This window comes from Dermochelys coriacea, chromosome 4, assembly GCF_009764565.3.
Source record: "Dermochelys coriacea isolate rDerCor1 chromosome 4, rDerCor1.pri.v4, whole genome shotgun sequence".
NCBI lineage: Eukaryota > Metazoa > Chordata > Testudines > Dermochelyidae > Dermochelys > Dermochelys coriacea.
Window position 1 is genome coordinate 115,540,338 of NC_050071.1, and position 20,260 is coordinate 115,560,597.

At 41.6% G+C, this 20,260-nt stretch overlaps 1 protein-coding gene across 8 annotated transcripts in view; it reads right to left on the reverse strand.

Annotated features, from left to right (window-relative positions):
* The window catches only part of CPEB2 (cytoplasmic polyadenylation element binding protein 2), an 85,642-nt gene extending 68,149 nt beyond the window's left edge, over positions 1-17,493 (reverse strand). For 3 of the 8 annotated variants that reach the window (XM_043514138.1, XM_038398343.2, XM_043514136.1), the window contains exons 1-2: positions 15,514-16,820; positions 12,154-12,444 (exon numbers count right to left, since the gene is read on the reverse strand). In XM_043514138.1, the coding sequence (XP_043370073.1) occupies positions 12,154-12,444; positions 15,514-16,677 (1,455 nt within the window). In that variant the 5' untranslated portion in view covers positions 16,678-16,820. Of the gene's footprint in view, positions 1-12,153; positions 12,445-15,513 lie in introns of all 8 variants that reach the window. The other 5 variants (XM_043514139.1, XM_043514137.1, XM_038398346.2 and 2 more) reach the window with 4 other exon arrangements.
* Between the last annotated feature and the right edge of the window lie 2,767 nt (positions 17,494-20,260).

The window sequence follows — 20,260 nt, forward strand, 5'->3', positions numbered from 1 at the left end:
CAAGTGTAGGCCTTTGCTTTCTAAGGGAACACCAAAAAAAAGTGTTGCTATAAGAAGAAGTCTGTGTACGTCACCACATTAAGCTCGATGTCCAGAAGGAAAGGTCACAACTAGCTCTTTGAAAGGGGATTGTTCTGACCACTAACACGAGTTCAGCTTAGGTTAAGTGACTCATGTTACAAATCTTCTTGTATCCATTCATCAATTTGCTGAAGTAGTGACAATACAGACAATCAGTAATATGGAGAGAATGATACCTTGCAAGTATAATACTTTGTGTTAGCCTCATGTTTTGTAAAAAACTTTGTCAAAGGTAACTGAGACTAACAGACTGATCAACAGAATAAAATGGAGTAAACAATACTGTGCTTGTAGAAAATGGCAGAATACGTTCGAACACTAATATACTATTGAGACATCTCAAGCAGCTGATAATTATACAAGAATTAGATAAGAAGTTCTGGAAAAATGCACCACGAAACCAGCAATACACCTGCATCAATGTTGTTTTCATCCTCTTGACAGAAGACCTAAGCGCTCTCATAGATTTCTATCACAACTTCAACTATCACCACCCTTCCATCAAACTCTCTAGAACACTGCCACACCAGCATCAACTTCTTGGACATAACAAGTAGCTTAAACAATGGAACCCTACTAACATCCATATCAAGAACCCACCAATCACCATATTTACCTCCATCCCAGACATACCAAAAACTTATCTACAGACTTGCACTCATATCTCAGAATTTGCTCTGAAGAGAAAGTCCAGGATATACACCTAAACACACAAAGCCACCTTCACTAAACCAGGACACTCCACCAGAGAAAAAAGAAGGAGTATTTGGGGCACTTTAGAGACTAAAAAATTTTTCTCCACCAGAGAAGTAGATTGCATCATGGAATCGGCCATGCAAATACCCTCAAAAAGCCTACTTCAATACAGAAAAAAAAACCCACTGACAGCACACCCCTAATAGTCACTACTACCTCACACTGGAACCCATATGGGGGAATCAAACAATTACAATCCATATTTGATGGGAATTACATCCTGAAAGAAATCTTTCCCAAACCCCCTCTACTGGCCTTCAAACCACCCTCCAACCTCACCAAGGTCATCATCAGATACAAGCTTCCCACAGACCACACCACCAACTCCAAGTGGGACCAGACCTGCCAGAACAACAGACTGAAAAAATCTGCAAACACATCTCCACTGCTAAAATGATCAATACCCTACCACAACACACCTTTCAAGATTCATCGGTCCTACATATGCTTATCACAACTTGTGGTGTACCTCATCAAGTGCATTAAATGTCCCAACAAATGAATTCACACAGGAAAATGATAACACAAAAACACCATATCACCCACCGAAGAACACTTTTCACAAACCAATCAATCACTTTATATCTGATCTTTCAATACTCATCCTCCAAGGAAACTTGAACACCTTCAAAAGGTGATCCTGGGAACATACATTCATAACTGCTAGGCACCAAAAACCACTGACTCAAAGGGGACATTGGTTTTATGGCTCATTACAACAATCTGTAACACCCCACACCTCCTGCTACCTTTAATTGCCTAATTTTAACCCCTGATGCATAACAATCTATCACTCAGTTGCCCACTTCAAGTGACTACCTACTGTGTGTTATCCCTTATGAGTCACAATCTGCCCCAATTTGTATTTAGTTCAGATACTCTGCTTCCTTCCCCAGACCTGAAGATCTCTCAAAAGCTTGTACCTTCCACCAACATAAGTTGGGCCAATAAAAGATAATTACATAAACTATTTTGGGTCGCCAAGAATTTTTCCATGAGTGTTGTAATGAGTTTCTTGTATTATAAAAAAAATTGCACAGTGAATTTGTTGCCAGATATTCTTATTAGCTTTTCATTGTTTTGAATACAGAAGTGCTTGAATCCTGCTTGATCTAATCTTCTGGTGCTTCAATAGCTTTTCAGTTTCAAAATACAACACAATGAACTGAAACTGAAAGTTTACAACAAATCTACTTAGTATCAAAAGGTACCCTCAATTCCCCTACAAGCTATAATTTGGTTCATTTTAAGGCTCTTACAATAAGGAAAATATTTTAGAGAAAACTTGGTCAGCTGATTTTTCAGAAGTTGTTTGTTTACAAGTGTTTCGCACAGTAGAAGCATCAACAAAAAAAATGAGCAGTACTTGTGGCATCTTAGAGACTAACAAATATATTTGGGCATAAGCTTTCGTGGGCTAAAACCCACTTCATCGGATGCATGTAGTGGAAAATACAGTAGGAAGATATACACACACACACACACACACACACACACACACACACAGAACATGAAAAAATGGGTGTTGCCATACAACTGTAATGAGACCAATCAATTAAGGTGGGCTATTATTAGCAGGAGAAAAAAACCCCAACTTTTGTAATGATAATCAGGAGGGCTCATTTCTAACAGCTGAATACTCACAGCAACCACACCCCAAAAACAACTAACCCAAGAACGCATCCTTGCAACAAAGCCTGTTGCCAAGTCTGTCCACATATCTATTTAAGGGACATCATCATAGGACCTAATCACATCAGCCACACCATAAGAGACTCATTCACCTGCACACCTACCAATGTGATGTATGCCATCATGTGCCAACAATGCCCCTCTGCCATGTACATTGGCCAAACCGGACAATCTCTATGCAAAAGAATAAATGGACACTAATCAGATGTCAAGAATTACAACATTCAAAAACCAGTTGGAGAATACTTCAACCTCCCTGGTCACTCAATTTCAGACCTAAAAGTCACAATTCTCCAACAACAAAAAACCCTTCAAAACAGACTCCAATGAGAAACTGCAGAATTGGAATTAATTTGCAAACTGGACACCATTAAATTAGGCTTGAATAAAGACTGGGAATGGATGGGTCATTACACAAACTAAAAACTATTTCCCCATGCTAATTTCCCCCCTCCCTCCACTGTTATTCACACCTTCTTGTGAACTGTTTGATATGAGCCCTCCTGATTATCACTACAAAAGTTTTCCTCCTGCTGATAACAGCTCACCGTAATTGATTGGTCTCGTTACAGTTGGTATGGCAACACCCATTTTTTCATGTTCTCTGTGTCTATTATATCTTTCTACTGTATTTTCCACTGCATGCATCCAATGAAGTGGGTTTTAGACCACTAAAGCTTATGCCCAAATAAGTTTGTTAGACTCAAAGGTGCCACAAGTACTTTTTTTTTTTTTTGGCCGATACAGACTAACATTGCTACCATTCTGAAACCTGTCATAGAAGCATTAAGTATTCTAACCATCAGATGCAATATATCACTAGAAGTCCAGTCAGTCAACTTAGCACAAAAGTAGTACACAAACAGAATACATTTTCAGGGGTTAAATTTTTCAGTAGATCTAAAATTAAGGGGACAGGACTTTATGCTTTCTCTAAGGCACCAATTTCATTCCCAACTGAAAAATCATATACAAATTAGCCACTTCATTTTTACCTACCCCTTGGATTTCATGCATTTATTGATTCTACCAAACTCAACCCTATTTCTACTAATCTCTCTTTCACACTTTGTTTACCTCTTAGTTTCCTCCAACCTCTCTCATTTAAAAAGAATGTTTCAGGTGTGGTCTTCCTGGCTGAAGAGATCTGAATGTTACTACTTCTAGAATGGAGTTAAATAAGGCTCTTTCTTCAGTCACTCATATAATACTGCTAGCATAATGTGCAACCTTACTTTGGAGGCAGTGTGCTGCCTCTCAGATCATTAATGGTCCAGGAAGTGAAGGACCATATTTGATTCCCAACTAATACATGACTTCAAAACAAGGGCCTCTATTCCTTTCAATTTCTGATATGTTCCCACTAGCACCAGCAAAACTGATAAGAATGGACGCTAGAAAACGCTATGTACACCATCACATTTGCAATTTTGTCCTAGAATTCTCCAGATCATTTAAAAATGGGTGGAAGAGATGTGGAGTTCTCATGGTATCATATACAATTTAAATCCTCTTTTTTCGAGAGCCATTGTTCTCGGCAGAATGTATTTAAGACTTCTAAATAAATCCACACACAAGTTATACAAAAACTATCTTGGCTTTGCACTTATCTGAGTAATTAATAACTTAGAGAAGTTCAATACATACTGCAGGCACATGCCACAATGCTCTTTAGATGTCACTATTAGGCACAATGCAATTAGTCTAGGAAACCATGGGGGAAAAAATCTAAACCATCATAAGCAGCCTTTGCTAATCTTTGGCCAAGGCTCTCAAAAATGGATGATTAAAGTTAGGCTCCCATTTAATTTTAGGAACATGTTCTAAAATCTTTGCCTTTAAAAGCATTTCAGATGAGTTAAAAATACACTAAAACACAAAAATCCTTTCAGAAAACCTTATTCAAACAAATCCTGATATTCTGAGGAATCCTACCATGATCTGCTTCATAATAAAGCAAACATAAGATCATTGTCTTTTTCATTATATTAAGAGTAAGATCTTTTGGTGAAGAGCAAGATTTTATAGTGAATTCAACTCTTGCTACACCAAAAACATTAATTTAAATGATTTTAAGCTAACCTTGTCCCATCTGTTTCATCCTCTTCCTAACCAACCTTAAGCTCAAGTTTCAGAGTAGCAGCCGTGTTAGTCTGTATTCGCAAAAAGAAAAGGAGTACTTGTGGCACCTTAGAGACTAACAAATAAAGATCTTAGTTTCTATACACAAAATAATTAGTGACTTTAAATAAACCATATGTATGTTTCTATTACTTTTTGTTAAAGCTTGGATACAATGAGTGATTTGGGAAACTGGGGAGGGAGACCATACTTCATCCAAACTGCTCCCTTCCCAGGAAGGGACGCAAGCAACTTCCCCACCCTTCTACTGGCTCACTTCCACTGCCAAATCACTGTTTATCCCAGGCGGTAGCACTGCTGAAAAGGAGCTGGGGATTATAATGGATCACAACCTGACTACACATCAACATGTGATCCAGTGGCGAAAAAGGCTAATATGCTGGGGCGTAGTAAGAGGAGTGTTGTATGTAAGACAGGGGAGTTGTGATCCACTTTGAAAAGGAGCTGGGGATTATAATGGATCACAACTCCCCTGTCTTACATACAACACTCCTCTTACTACGCCCCAGCATATTAGCCTTTTTTGCCACTGGATCACATGTTGATGTGTAGTCAGGTTGTGTGGGAAGTTGGGATTGTGTTTTCCAACATGCATTACTTTGCATTTATCAGCATTGAATTTTATCTGCCATTTTGTTGCCCGGTCACCTAGTTTTGAGAGATCCTTCTGTAGTCCTTCACAGTCTGCTTGGGATTTAACTATCTTGAGTAGTTTAGTATCATCTGCAAATATTGCCAAATCACTGTTTATCCCTTTTTCCAGATCATTTATGAATGTGTTGAATAGGACTGGTCTTCACCAAAAGATCTTACTCTTAATATAATGAAAAAGACAATGATCTTATGTTTGCTTTATTATGAAGCAGATCATGTTAAGACAAATTATATTGCCTCTATATAAATCCATGGTACACTCAAATCTTGAATATTGAGTGCAGATGTGGTCGTTGTATGTAAGACAGGGGAGTTGTGATCCATTATAATCCCCAGCTCCTTTTCAAAGTGGATCACAACTCCCCTGTCTTACATACAACACTCCTCTTACTACGCCCCAGCATATTAGCCTTTTTCGCCACTGGATCACATGTTGATGTGTAGTCAGGTTGTGATCCAATTAGCTGTTGCCACTCAAGAAAGAGATCTTGGAGTCATTAGTGGATAGTTCTCTGAAAACATCCAATCAATGTGCAGCAGCAGTCAAAAAAGCGAACAGAATGTTGGGCATCATTAAGAAAGGGATAGATAAGACAAATTATATTGCCTCTATATAAATCCATGGTACACTCAAATCTTGAATATTGAGTGCAGATGTGGTCACCCCATATCACAAAAGATACATTGGACTTGGAAAAGGCTCAGATGATTACCAATAAAGTGAAGTGTCCAACTTACAAACAGTACATTTTTAGGAAAGTATTTCTATACATGTACATTGGTAGAGGACTCCCCATCATAATCATATCGGTTAAACATATATTATAAAAACATCAAATGTATAGCCTAACTAGAAAAATAAAAATAATTGAAAGCTTGAAGACATTAAGGATCCATAACATAGCTTTTCAGTACATACTGAGAAACTGCAACTGTAAAGCCTATATCTCATTACAGTTTAGCTCTATGGAAATTGGACAGAAGGCTTACAAAAACAAAAAATTACCTCAGGAAGGAAAGTAGGTTACCACTACCCATACCACATAAAGTAGCTAACAAATGTAACATTTAGCAGATATCTAGGGGCAGCCATCCTGAGAACACCAAACATGTTTTCAAGTTAAGATCACATTACTGCATATATTTACAGAAAAGGTCCAACAAAATGACAGTTCTGTAACCCAACTATACAAGTCATTTTTGCTGAAATATTTACCTACGCAGACGTATAGAATTCACTGCATCCACCCCCCAAGTGGTCCAGGTTAAGAAGAGACTTTGAAACGCTGGAAGCAATCCAGAGAGACTACAAAAATGATTAAAGCCTTGACAGGATTGACCCATGAGGAAAGCCTTAAAAAAAAAAAAAAAAAAAAAACACCACCCACCTATGTATGCATACCGTGGTCAAAATAACTAAAAGGACAACAAACTAGACATTTGGAGGGTGTCAGCATGAAGGGGGAAATTGTTCAGGAGTTTAAAAAATAACTAAGAAAAGCAAAATTTAGACCGAACATCATCAGGAAAAGTTTTCTAACCATCACCTATAAAATAGTCTTTCAAATGGGGCAGTAAAATCTAGTTATTTAAACCTGGAAAAGCTCATAGTCTCAGAGAACAATTATGATTTGGCAGTAAGATGGATTGGACAATATAAAATTTCTTTCATTGCTAACTCTTAGGTAACTAGAATCATAATGTATACAGTATTGCTCCATTAGCCTGGTTGACAAACATTTTGCTGCGCAACAAGAGATAGCCCTTACATAAGTTTTGTATATGTTAATAAAACAAAGGATTTGGTTTAAATATATTTTTCCAATATTTTATAACCTGTGTAAGTTAAACAACATAGGTATTTTAGTTTAGCAAAAGTTGTTAATACATTTGTGGCTTTAAGTCTAACAGACTTGGTCCATTGATTTTGTTCAGTATTCTGAACATCTATATGCAAGTTTAAAAATTAAAATATTGTCCATTCAAAGGCCTTGATCCTGAAATTGACAGCTTGTAGGAGGACTGCTGCACCAAGCAGAGCTGCACTGAAGGGTTCTCCTTACAGGGCAGCAGTCCACCTGCAAAAGATTGGGGCCTAAATGCACTAGGCCCAGGTAACTGATCTAAAGCGCAGCACAATCTGAATGAAGGCAACTTTTCTCCAAAAAAATAATTGCCTAAAGCTGGGCTCCTAAATCCATGTTTTAGACACCTAAATAAGCTACCTGAATTCTAAAAGTGCTGAAATTTTAACTCTCCCACGGACTTTTATGAGAGCTGCTAGGTGTTCAGCACTTTTAACATGGATTTTGTTATCAAATATTATCAATTACAAATATTGAAAAACTGATATCTTGAGAATCCAAAATTAAGTTAACCCTCTTTGACTTGAACAAACTGATAAGTTATTCTTTCCGTCTCTAGAATATTAAAAAAATATTTTAACTTAACATCTGGTGTGAAGTACAACTCAAACTTATCTGAAAACACCTGAAACTGTGCTTTATTTCACTGAATATTTGACATTTTAGAATCTGAATTAAAAAAAAAAATATAAAGACAGACAACCAAGGCAACCAGAAGAAGTATCTGCAGTTATATAGGTTACATCTTACTGTACAGAATCCCAAATTACAGCTATAGGTTTCAGTAGTGAACAACACAGCTCAGCTTCAAGGACAACTGATACCATATGCACAGTCCAAATAAACAGGAAGGACAAATCAACGTGAATGACACCCAGACATGCAATGTATTTCCTGAACTCAAAGATATAGGAACAGAATTCAGATTCATTTTGGCAGAATGAAGTTTTATTTACATTTGTTCTTTCCAAGAGCATACAGTCAAATACTATTGACCTTTAAAGAAGAAGTACTACACTAGTTTAAAAAAATGTTTGTAAAAAGGTTTAAGAGATTAGAAATAAAATAATGTACTATCAATATTCAGATCAAAAATTATAAACACGAAGACCGTGTTTATATTTAAGTTTCTCTTTTTTAACTATACCAGTAAACAATACTTAAAGCTACAAAACCCCCAATGTAGAGGAGTTTTACTGGTATAGTTTATTCTGGTTTGTCAAAGTAAAATAAACTATGGTGATATGTGCCTTATATCAGTATAACTGTGTCTAGGCTAGGGCTTTTACCAGCATAATTTTGCCAGTGTAAGAGCAAAAAATTACACCCCTTACAGCCATAGTTATGCCAGTAAAACTTAAGGTCTGGTCTACAAAATATTAGATCAACCTAACTACACTGCTCAGGACCGTGAAAGATTTCACACCCTGCAAGACAGTTGAGTCGATCTAACCTCCACCACGGATGCAGCTAGGCTGATGGAAAAATTCTTCCATGACCTATCTATTGCCTCTTGGAGAGGTAGATTACCTACATCAACAGAAAGCCCTCTTCCATCAACGTAGGAAGTACCCACCCCACAGCGGCACAACTGCAGTACCAAAGCTGTAATGCCGTAGTTCAGAGCAGGCCAAAAGGTGGGATTGTCAAAAGCACTCAATGATGGCCTAACTTTACCACTGGAGCGTTACCTCTAAGGTTAATGTGAGTAGTTAGGCCAAAACTGAGCACTTTTCAAAATCCTATCTTAGCGATGCAATTCACTGTTAGTGAATTCAGCTTCACTGCAGTCAATGAAGTTCTATACAGTTTGTGCACGTAGCAAACTTATGCCTCAGTATACACTGTTAACTGGACAGATGCTTAATACCAAGCAATATTATGTATTAGAAACAACGTCAACTCCCTGACCTTGTGTTCACTGGGGACATGCTCGTATCTCAACCACCAGTGAAGACTCTCAGAATAAAGCAAAGTTTCAGATGAAGGAATAAGTTGCAACTGTTCAAATTGTGACTTATCTTGTCTATGCTAGTGGTTTGCACAAGTGCAGCTACATGGGCTACGGCACACTGATGGCTACAATTATGGCAAGTCTCCACTGTAGACAAGGCCTGAAAATTCTTTACAAAAGTGACTTCCAACCTGTGATCCACTAGTGGTCTGCAAAGAGCTAGCAAATCTCATGGTGCTGGCTCATAACCATGCTTATATCTAAAAGCAAGATGTAAACATGTATTTTAACTATTTCTATATAAGCTATTTTAGTAGTTACGACACAGTGTTGTGATCACAAATAGCAGTGAAAAAGGTCTGCAAATTGTAAATGCGGGAGAACATGGGCAACAAGAGTCTTTACTAAGATTGAGAAACATTGGTTAGGAGGACTACAGGTAAGTTTTATACATCTGTTTAATGTAGTTACATTTAGCAGACGGCATAAATTTAGTAACATAAAAGCATTTATTCAGCATCTGCTAAAATTGATACTGTATCTTTAAGAATCATCAATCTGAATACCTCAACCTTTTATGGAACTAGGCAAGCACAGCACAAATTAAGTAGACTGATGTTTGACTATGAAACAACTGCCAACACAAGCCCAGATAGCATCACCATCACCAGTTCTAACTGAACTGAAGTTAAGCTTCTTTTTAACCATTTCATTATGATGCCTAAAATCCATTCGTCAGATAACTTAGTGGGGAAGTGACTCCATGTAGGGCAGAATTTAATAAAAATTGAAAATTATGAACACAGTAATTCAATGTATCTCAATAAGGATACAGAAGACATCTATTAAATGTTTCTGCAATAAAAGTGGTTAACTCTGAAAGAGTTAAGATCACAATACTTGCACTCTGTCCTTTGACTATTCTTATAAAAAGCAAACAAGTGAGATTTAAACACTAGTTTATTACTGGACAAAACAAAATTCTGTGTCTCTCACAAAGCAGTTCAGCAGCCAGTTCAATTGTAGGTACTGTATTTAAGTATGTCTATAATTCTGCTTCGAAGTTATGAACACCAAGAACAAAAACCATCAGCACAAGTTATTATACATATGGTTGAACTTCAGATACTTTTTTCTACTCTGCTACCTATGATTGTTTAATTTAAGGGAAATTTTATTAGCTTTCTATATGCTATGAGAAAAAAACAACAACTTTGTTTAGATCTGAAAACAAGCTGCTTTATATTAGATGACTTCTTCTAAAAGTTTCAGCTAGCTATACATACACACATATACACACACACTTGCAAACTTATTAGACATATTGAATTATATTTGAAGTATATGCAAGTTTGTTGTGCTTGGCTGGATACGCACTCAAACAGATTAATACAACACTAATAATCCTAACCCAAATCATGAAATTGATTATTTTACAGGTGTACTTCAGAATGGGATTTTTAAAGATATTTCCACTGCAGAGCATCAGCTGTCTCAAGCTGGCAACTTTAAACTATCTTTAATGAGTCAAGTTGTAGTTTGGTATAAAAGTGGCATCCTTTCCATCATCCCACCCAAACAAGCAACAAGAATATTATACAAACCCTGCTGTTTAAGCCCAGTCAGGAGGCCCATTCAATGAGATAGGACTTTAGAAGATGATAGCAGGATTTCCCAGAAAGAAATGCATTATTGGATGCAATTCCACTCACAGCCAAAATGACAAAAACCAGGAGATCTATGCAAAAATCCCAGATTGAAATTTTTTGCTATTATCACAGCTACACTAAAATTAATCTGCTTTTTGACACAAATGCAGCTGTTCAAAGTTGAGCGATCAAAATTATGACAAAATAAGACCTAGTTTAGAATAAATACATTCTAAATAAAAGAGGTATGACAGCCCTATTCATGGAACAAATATTGTAACTACTCTTTCCTGCAGGTTACCTTATTTTGTTAATATACTAGCCCAAATTACAAGCCCAAGTCAAGACAAAGTACTAAAGTTAAAGACTACCTACAGAAGATGTAAAATAGAGAATTATTCTTAAAGTAATGTGCTGCTTACTTGGAATGGCTAGTTTCCAAGATAGAATGATTGTCTTAAAATGTAGATTCCTTGAAACAAAAAAGTAAATGCATAAGCTGCTATATTACCAACTGAAGTTGGAGCTTGACAGCAAAACGGTAGTCCTTGCCCCCAAGAATTTACAAACTAAGTAGACAAGACCTGACAGAGGTTCAAGAAAAAATTATCTCCATTTTACAGACAGGAGCCTGAGGCATAGAGATTAGGTGACTGGCCTAAAGATACACAGGAAGTCTGTTGCAAAAATTGAACCCAGATCCCCTCAGTCCAAGACCATTCTTCCTCTTCGCATTTAACATCTCTAAATCAAAGAGCTTCTATGTTCCAGTCATTAAATAACTATGGACATCCCTCAAGAAGTTGCCAATAGGGGAAAACTAAAACCCATTTGCAGAGTGGCATTGGCAAGGATGCTAATAAGATGAAAAGATAAATTAAAAAAAAAAAAAAAAAAAAGAGAGAGAGAGAGAGTCAGAGCTGTCCACAAATACAGTATATAAAGGCTTGTCCACAAGAAGAGTTTGATAAGATCTAAAATTAATCTATATTAAAAACTAAGGGATAAAAGCAGCCCAGATTAAAAGGAGCCTTAAGCGTTTTAAATTGATGAATGTTAAAAATGCTGATAGTTTAAAAAGCATTTCTGCTCCCTTGTTGCTGTGCAAGAGCTTCTTCAATTTCCTCCTTTTTTTCCTCTTGTATAGTCAGTAAGCAATCATTCTGGCTACTGCAGGCATTTTATATAAACTGGAAAATATTTTGGTTAATTGTCACTTTCAGTACACTAACAACAGAAGGTACAACTTTTTCATAAAAATCACCATGAACACTGTCAATATCACTTAATATGTTAAATAGACCTATTTACAATGCTAGACAAATTAAAGACAAATATTAAGAAGTTTCCAGTTACATACCATTCTTACCTGTAAGGGTAAGAGAGTATTACTGTTGTTGTCGGTTCGGAAAACATTATCTTCAATCCATGATTTTGGTGTCAGCGATGGAGTAGAGCGAGTAAATTTAGGGGGAGCTATGACATTACCAGAAAAGGGCTTCTTCAAAGGAGAAATTTGGTTCATAGTTCCTGGAATTCCCATGTTTCCAGTTCTACGATGGTCTCTGCCATGCATTCCTCCCCAGGACATATTTCCTGTGCTCCAGCCACTACTTTGATGGTTGCTCCAGGGTGACTGCTTCAGAAGAGGCTTAAAAAAAAAAAAAAAAAAAAGATTTGATTAGATTTTTGTGGGGAAAACATTCCTAGTTTGCTTGTTACCTCAAAAAACGCTCAAATGGCTATTGTGAAGAGTACAAAAACAAGGAGTTCCCATTTGCCTATAAACTTACATCCATGGCAAAGGAGAAAACTGAATACAAGTAACCATAAAACAAGACTGCTTTACCAAAATGACTGATTTGCCAAAATGATAAATTAAGATTTTCATTCATTTCTTGGTAGAACATTCCTACAGTTATTTAAATACAATAAACGCTGGCACACTTTCATTACATAACTAATCTGTCACATATTACATAGGCAGGCCCTTTTGATACGTCTCTATAGACTAGCATTAGATGGATTCATGAAGGTCACTTTTTTTTTTTTGCGAGTAAAGGAGAAAGTAGTGAGTTGCAGGATAAAAAAAATTCATAGGTCATTCTAAAATATTACATAAAGAGGAAAATGTTTTCAAGTAACAAAAGATAGACTGATTATCCCACAGACTATCTGGATAACCCAAAATTATTTGTTCAAAGTAACTATCCTTGATGTGCATCTAAAAATATAAATGTATTAAAATAGCCTTTAAAGGCTACAGCTTGAACTTATGGTGTAACAAACTAGACCAGATCCTCAGCTGGTGTAAACTGGCATAGCTGTGCAGAAGCCAGCGAACCAAAAATGTTTTGCCCTGCCTGAGGAATCTGGCTTTTTGATTATTTCAGAAAGGGATTGTTTTGATATTCAATGGACTTACTGCTATTATAAAAAATAAAATTTACATATTCAGACTAACCCCAGAGGGAAAATGAAAAGATCTTTTCAGAATGAAAATGGGTAAAACACTATTGCTGCCTTCAATACATAATAATCTATGCTAAAAACCAGTGTGTGAACTGAAATGGTTGTCATACTACCAAGAGGTGGACCCACCAAACTGTGGTGATAATAAAGAGCTGTGTTTGTCTAGTTAGCAAAATAAAAGTATTTCAAACTTGACTGTTCTGGGAAAGGATATTTTTAGACACTCTGATAAAATAGAGGGTCTATAAATCCAATTCCAATTGGAAATCCAAATGTAACACCTCTATCTCAAAGATAATGTAATTCTAATGACAAATACTAAAAAAGGTTAAATATAATGAGTATTGATGGAGCTGTACAGACATAAAAATTAAAAATAATCCTGAAAATATGTTAAAGCCACTGTGGTCAGATACTTGGGCAGATACCCCTGTTCTATATAATTATAGATAATTATGTTGTAAAACTTGAATGCTTTGTGTTGGAATTTTGGGAGAGGCAGGCACTCTATTGAGAAACAAACTTTGGAGATAATGTCAAGTGTTAAAACAGGACTTTAATCTTGCTAACTATGCTTTCACATCACTGTTTTAGATTTACTACCTACAACTGACATATTCATAACTGGATTATGGCCAAGGAAGTGAGAGGTGAAAAGATTTCCTCACAAATTTTAATGAGAACTGCCGTCTTATCTCTTAATTGCTTGGAATTTGTTTAAAAACAGAGCAAACTAAGGTTTCAGAGTAGCAGCCGTGTTAGTCTGTATTCGCAAAAAGAAAAGGAGTACTTGTGGCACCTTAGAGACTAACGAATTTATTAGAGCATAAGCTTTCGTGAGCTACAGCTCACTTCATCGGATGTATTACTAAGTGATAAGATCCATGTTAAAACATGTTCACCACAGATGAACATATAAACAATATACATTTTCTCATAATACAATTTTTGAATGCCAATTACCAAAAAAATAAAACACTACTTCATAGAATCCCAATCATACCTACTTGGTAAAATGCCACACGGTTTAATACTAGAATTAAGCAGAAATTAAACTGACTATGGGGCCTATATGGTATACTCAACTATGAAGGGCCTAAAAAACCTTAACATGGTGCAAATGTCACACACCATGATATGTTAACTGGAGAGAGCAGAACAGCTCCATGGAACAAAATATGACACGTTATCTTATTCTCAACATACAGAACCAGGAAGAAAAGCAACCTTTTTAGCCAATAGGAGATGAGGATTCCATGCCACCCATTAAACTAATAGGTGCTGTAGGCAGGAGAATTGGGACAACCTGAAATACAGTAGTGAAGCTGCTGTTTGCCTATATCGCCACATACACAAGTAACTCTAAATAAAAGTTATTCATCTTGGCAGTTCTCAGATGAATCAAAAAGCTCACTTAACACCAAACCTGCCCATGCAAGTCAATTTATATGTTCTCAATTGTAAAGTATATTTAAAAAGTCTATTAAAACCCGAATCTTCTTAAAACAAACCAAAGACAAGGAAAGCTGTTTGTCTGAAGCAGGGAGGCTAATAGCTCAAACAACACAGGTTTTCTGGAGGGAAACCTGTTCCTTGTCACATTGAAATTGTGACCTTTTCACTAGTGGTATCAGATGCAATTACAAACAAAAAAATTGTTGACAGTTAAGGAAAGGACGCCTGTAGACGGCAGCAATAACAACCCAGTAAGTATCGATCAAAGTCTGGGGGACATAACTCACACTAAGAATCAATGGGCCTGTCATATTACTTAATCCGCTTTTTTCTCACCTGGCACCTACAAGAGGCAGAGGGTCGGGAAGAAGGGGGCAGTCACCAGAACTCTAACCCGAATCGACTTAATTTACACCTCTCCCCCCCTCCCCGGCCCCGGCCACCCCGGCGTGAGGAACGGGGTCCAGATCCCCTCCGCCCGAGAGAGCGGGAGAGAAACGGGGCCGAGGCCCCCCGCTCCGCCAAAGGGCGCTCCCTGCAGTACCGAGACTGAGCCTGGGCTGAGGCAGCCCCGCCCTGCTTCCACCACCCGGCTCTAGCCGTGCTGTCCCCGCTGCCGGGTAACTTCAGCCGGAGAGGGGAAGCCTCAAATAAAACCGCAGCTGCTTTCACCGCTCGGGGGAGGTCCCTGTCCCCCCGCCCCACTCCCAGGGTCCGAGTGGCTTCCCCAGCGCTCTCCCCCATGCGGAGGGGCTCCCCGCTGGCGGCCGCCCGAAGCTCCCGGGCCCCGCACCTGGTGGTGGTTGTAGGAGTTCCTCTGCTGCAGGAAGGCGGCCGCGGCCGCCGCCGCCTGGTGTTGGTGCTGGAGCTGGGGGCTCACAGGGGATCTCCGGTTCTGCTGCTGCTGCTGCTGCTGCTGCTGAGGTAAATTCATCTGCGGCGGCGGGGCGGCGGCCGAGAAGGGGCTGCTGAAGGGCCCGGCGCAGGGGTTGTGAGGCGACACCGGCGAGAAGCTCTGGAAGAAAGCGGGGTTGATCGAAGACGGGATCCCCGGGTAGAAGCTGGTCTCGGAGTCCGGGCTCGGCGGAGGCATCGCGCTGATCTGGCTCCCGCCGCCGCCGCCGCTGCTGGAGACCGGAGGCTGCTGCGTTTGCGGCGGAGGCGGCGACGAGGTCTGCACCGACCAAGGGGTGCCGAAGCCGGGCAGCGGCGGCGGAGGAGGGGAAGCCGCCGAGGAGGAGCCGCCCCCGCTCTGGTGATGGGGGCTGGGGATCTCCGAGCTCTGCAGGCTGCTGAAGCCGGAGCCGAGCCCGCCGGGCAAGAGGGTCCCGGGGCTGCCCAGCAAGTGGCTGTTTGGGGGGGACTCCATGGGGGGCAACTGGGCTGTAGCCTGCAGGCGAGGAGGAGACGGAGGCGGATTCACACAGGAGGAGACAACCGCCCCCACATTGGGGTCCGCTGCTGCTTGTGCCCCCGGGCAGGAAGGGGGGAGCCGCTCCAAGCCCCCCCTCTCTGCGCCGCCCTTCTGCTCGGCCGGGTTGAGCGGCTGGTAGGGCGGATAGTCCCCCGTCTGCAGCTGCTCCGGGGGGTGAGCGCTGAGGAGCTGGCGCGGCTGCCTGTGCTCCTGGTACTTGTCAACGGGGTGGCTGAAGTGCTGCTGCTGAAGGGGGTGGCGATGATAGTCGGGGTGGTGGTGGTTAGTCAGGGGGTGGCTGCTGCCGAGCTGGGCTGGGCTGCTGAGCTGCTGCTGCTGCTTGAACTCTTTCCTCTTCTGGCTCAGCTGAGGAGCAGGCGGTGGCGGCTGCTGCTTGTTTAAATCCTGGTGGTGGGGGCTGAGACTGGGTTTAAAGTCAGAGGAGGGGTGGCTGAGAGGGGGGTGTCCTGCGGCGGGGCCGCTGCCCAGCCTCTCGCTCCCTGGCTGCTGCTGTGTCACCCCCAGGAGCAGCTCATCCTGCATGTTTTGATGCTACGCAGCAGCAGCCGCCGCCGCCAGCAACAGAGAGGGCGGTGGCGACACACCGGACACGCCGCTGAGGGAGGAACCGGTTCGGGTGGGTGAGGCGGGGCAGGACGGAATGAGGAGCCGCCGCCGCCGCCGCCAGGGAGAAGGACTCGCGTAGGCAGCGCCTCCTCCACCGAGCCGTAGCTGGGGGCTGGCTGCTGCTGCCAGTCGTTGTAGGCAGTGGCTTAGATCTGCGAGCCCCCCCCCCGTTCAGGAGAGCCCCTCACCCACACCGACCCCGGATAGGGGTAAATACCCGCCCTTGCAGGGGGAAGGAACAACTCTGCCCCTGACAATCCACCGAGCGCGATAAAAACCCCCTCCTGGGCTTAAAAAAAAAAATCCTCGACCTCCAGCATAAAATTCCTCTTTCCCAACCACAATAATCGCCACAGTGGGGTAAACTATCCCACATTATAGTCTCCTCCTCAGCGGGTTAAAAGAGCCTCAAAGTAAATCCCTGTAGTCTAGTCCTGCGCCCCTAACAATCCTGCATCGAATAACCAGCAGCACCCCGAACGGCCACCCGCCCTCGTAACCCCTCTGTATAATCCCCCATACGGGGCGGGGGCGGGGGCGGGGGGGGGTCCTAGCTTGGGCGCTGAGTGAAGAAAAGCTGTCACCGTCCTCTCTTACATGCCCATCAATAGGCCTGTTTCTGAGGCTGGGTACAGCTCTTCCCCTCCCCCTTCTCCTCCCCCACCCCCAGTACCGGCTCCTAGCCGGCCGCGCCGCCCTTAAGAACACCGGAACGTTCGTCACGATCCCGTCACAATCCCCGCCTTCTGGAGGGTCGACCGCCTTAATAAATCATAAGTCCCGCCCCCTTATTACTAATTCATGAGCGCACGCTCCTCGTCCTCGTTAATCATTAATCGCCGGCTCCACTGAGGGTTCGATACCGTCCTGCCGGCTGCTCTCGCGCTGCTCCAACTGCCAGAGCGCGAGAACGGGCAGGCCCGGGCGGGCGACGGCACCAACCAAAAGGGCGGGCGTTACCACTTCCATAAGGGGTAGATAACTGCGCTTTCCCCCCTCCCCCACATTGTAATTCACTGTATGCCTGCCTGCTTCTTTAACCAAGAACATATTTATTTGTGTGGTCCCGCAGATGTACACTTGAATACAGCTCCTTAAAGAAAATATTTTGCCGGAGGGGAACAAAACGCGATGATGATTTCCCCCGGCGAGGGTGGGAGAGGCTGAAAAATGGTTTCTTCCACTGCCGTGGATCCTGCCAGGGTCTGTTTCTCCGGCGCTGGAAGGAGAGAACTATAGTCACTGCTCTCGCCTCCCGTACCCCTCCTACCCAGCTGATTTGCATTGACGCAGCCGCCCGCCGCAGGAGGGGCCAGGACGCAAGCGCCGCTGGGCGTGGGAAAAATGAAGCCGGTTGGGAGGAGAGAGACGTGGAGGTGGGTGGGCCAACGGCTGCGAGAGCCCAGCCTGGGGAGCGTGACGCTCTGCTCGCCCCGGGTTTGGGGGGGGGCCTTGTGCAAAGCTTCGCTACAGCCTCCAGTGGCCTGGGGTGCCCTCTCCCCCCCCCCCCCCGTCCTTGCTTTCGGACAGCCTGTCTCTGCCGTCCCTGCGCCCGTCCAGCCTCTGGTGGCCACCCCCTGCGCAGCCTCATCAGAGCGTGAGCTTCCTGGGCTGGCTCCTTGCAGGCGGGTGCTGGGCCCCTGGAGCGTGCTCAGAATGAGCCCCGTTAGCCTACGGTGGCTTTAAAGCAATGGTGAGCAGGAGACTGGGAGGTCACCAGAAGCTAAGGTGGCCAGCTAGCAAGTGTGAAAAATTGAGTTGGGGTGGGGAGTAATAGGCACCTATGGAAGAAAAAGCCTCAAATATCGGGACTGTCCCTGTAAAATCAGGACATCTGGTCACCCTACCGGAAGCTTTTGGCTGTGACCCTGATTCCTCCTTGTAATGATCTAGGGGTTCATTAAATAATAGATCGGTGAATGTGAAGGGACTAAAACTTTAATCAAAATAACCAGAGAGCATTTCTGGTGAACTGCTGCCCACAGGCGTGCAGTGTTCCCAACCCCTGCCTCCTCTACTCCCCAAATTCCTATGTTCATAATACTCTCCTTTATGAGGGAGTGTCTGTAAATTACAATCTTCTCCAAACATATCTCTACATCTTTGCTCTTAAAAAAATTAACTTTTTATATATATATATATATATATATATATATATATATAAAACAGCTATCTAATAGCACATGCATTAAATTTTCAACATGTAGTACATTGCCATAAACCTAATGTGTCAACTATCTAGAGAGGAGAGGTTATCAGCACATCACTCTCAAGTTTTTACCACTCAGTTTCCTCAAACACCCCATCTCCAGGCAGGTTAACAAGTCTCTGAGTCTTTCAGGATGTTTAATCTCCAGCTCTGATCTCAGAAACAGCCTTTCCTTAGATTCTGAGTTCTCTTGTGCCTTGACCCTTTCTCCTTTGTGCATTGATGGGAAATGCTAGAGTCCATATCTACTGTCAATGTGTAGAACCTTTTTGGGATTATTCATAGATCCCTTTGAAAATGTGTCCCCCTGGTCTGTCTGGACTACATAAAACCTTGGATGCAGCTGTTCTTTAATGGTACCCTGTGTCCCAAAGTATTAGAGGTGTGATTCCTCAGGCACACTCTTATCACCTGGGTTAAGAGAGAGGAGTTCATGGGCCCTTTTGTCAAAATAATATTTCTGCTTCCGCTTCTGATTTTCTTTAGTCTTTCATTGTTATGAGATTTCAGTAAGTATCAGTAAATGGTAAATTAGGTCTGATCCTTCTTCCCATTAATAGCTGAGATGGAGAAAAGCCATTCTCCAGGGGTGTATTTCAGTAACACTTTATACAAATCACTCCCACTGTCAAAAGTCTTTTTCATAAGGTTCTTTACTGTCTGTTTAGTCCTTTCCACAAGTCCATTTGATTTGGGGGTAATTTGGACTGGAAGTTTTGTAATGAAAATCCCAAACTATGGAAAATTATCTAAAATCTGCACTGGAAAATTGCAGCCCATTATTGCTAAAGACTTCATCTGGAATTCCGATGTTTGAAGAAGATTCCCTTCATGCCAGCTATCAATGACTTTCTATTAGTGCTGTGCAGTGTGCAAATTTCTGGATACAGAAAATAATAAGCTATGACTATTAAATAATGCTTTGATTGCAAGGTAAATAAGTCAGTGTCGACCTTCTAAGGCCTTTGTGGAACTGGATGAGGTCTCCGTGGCTCTATGGGCATAGGATGTATTTCAAACTTGAAAAGCAGTTTCTTACCACATTAGCAGTGTTGTGATTGATCTGTGGCCAATACAGTAACTCTCATGCTCGTTGTTTGTACTTCTCAATTCTTAAATGACCCTCGTGGATCTTCTGTAGCATGTCTTTCCGGAGGTTCATTGGAATTACAACCTTACTGCCCTTGAAAATCACCCCATCTATCACCGTAAGTTCATGTCTGCAGTTCCAATAGGCTCTCATACTTGGACAGCAACTCCTTATTTCTTCAGGCCACCCTTTAATTATCA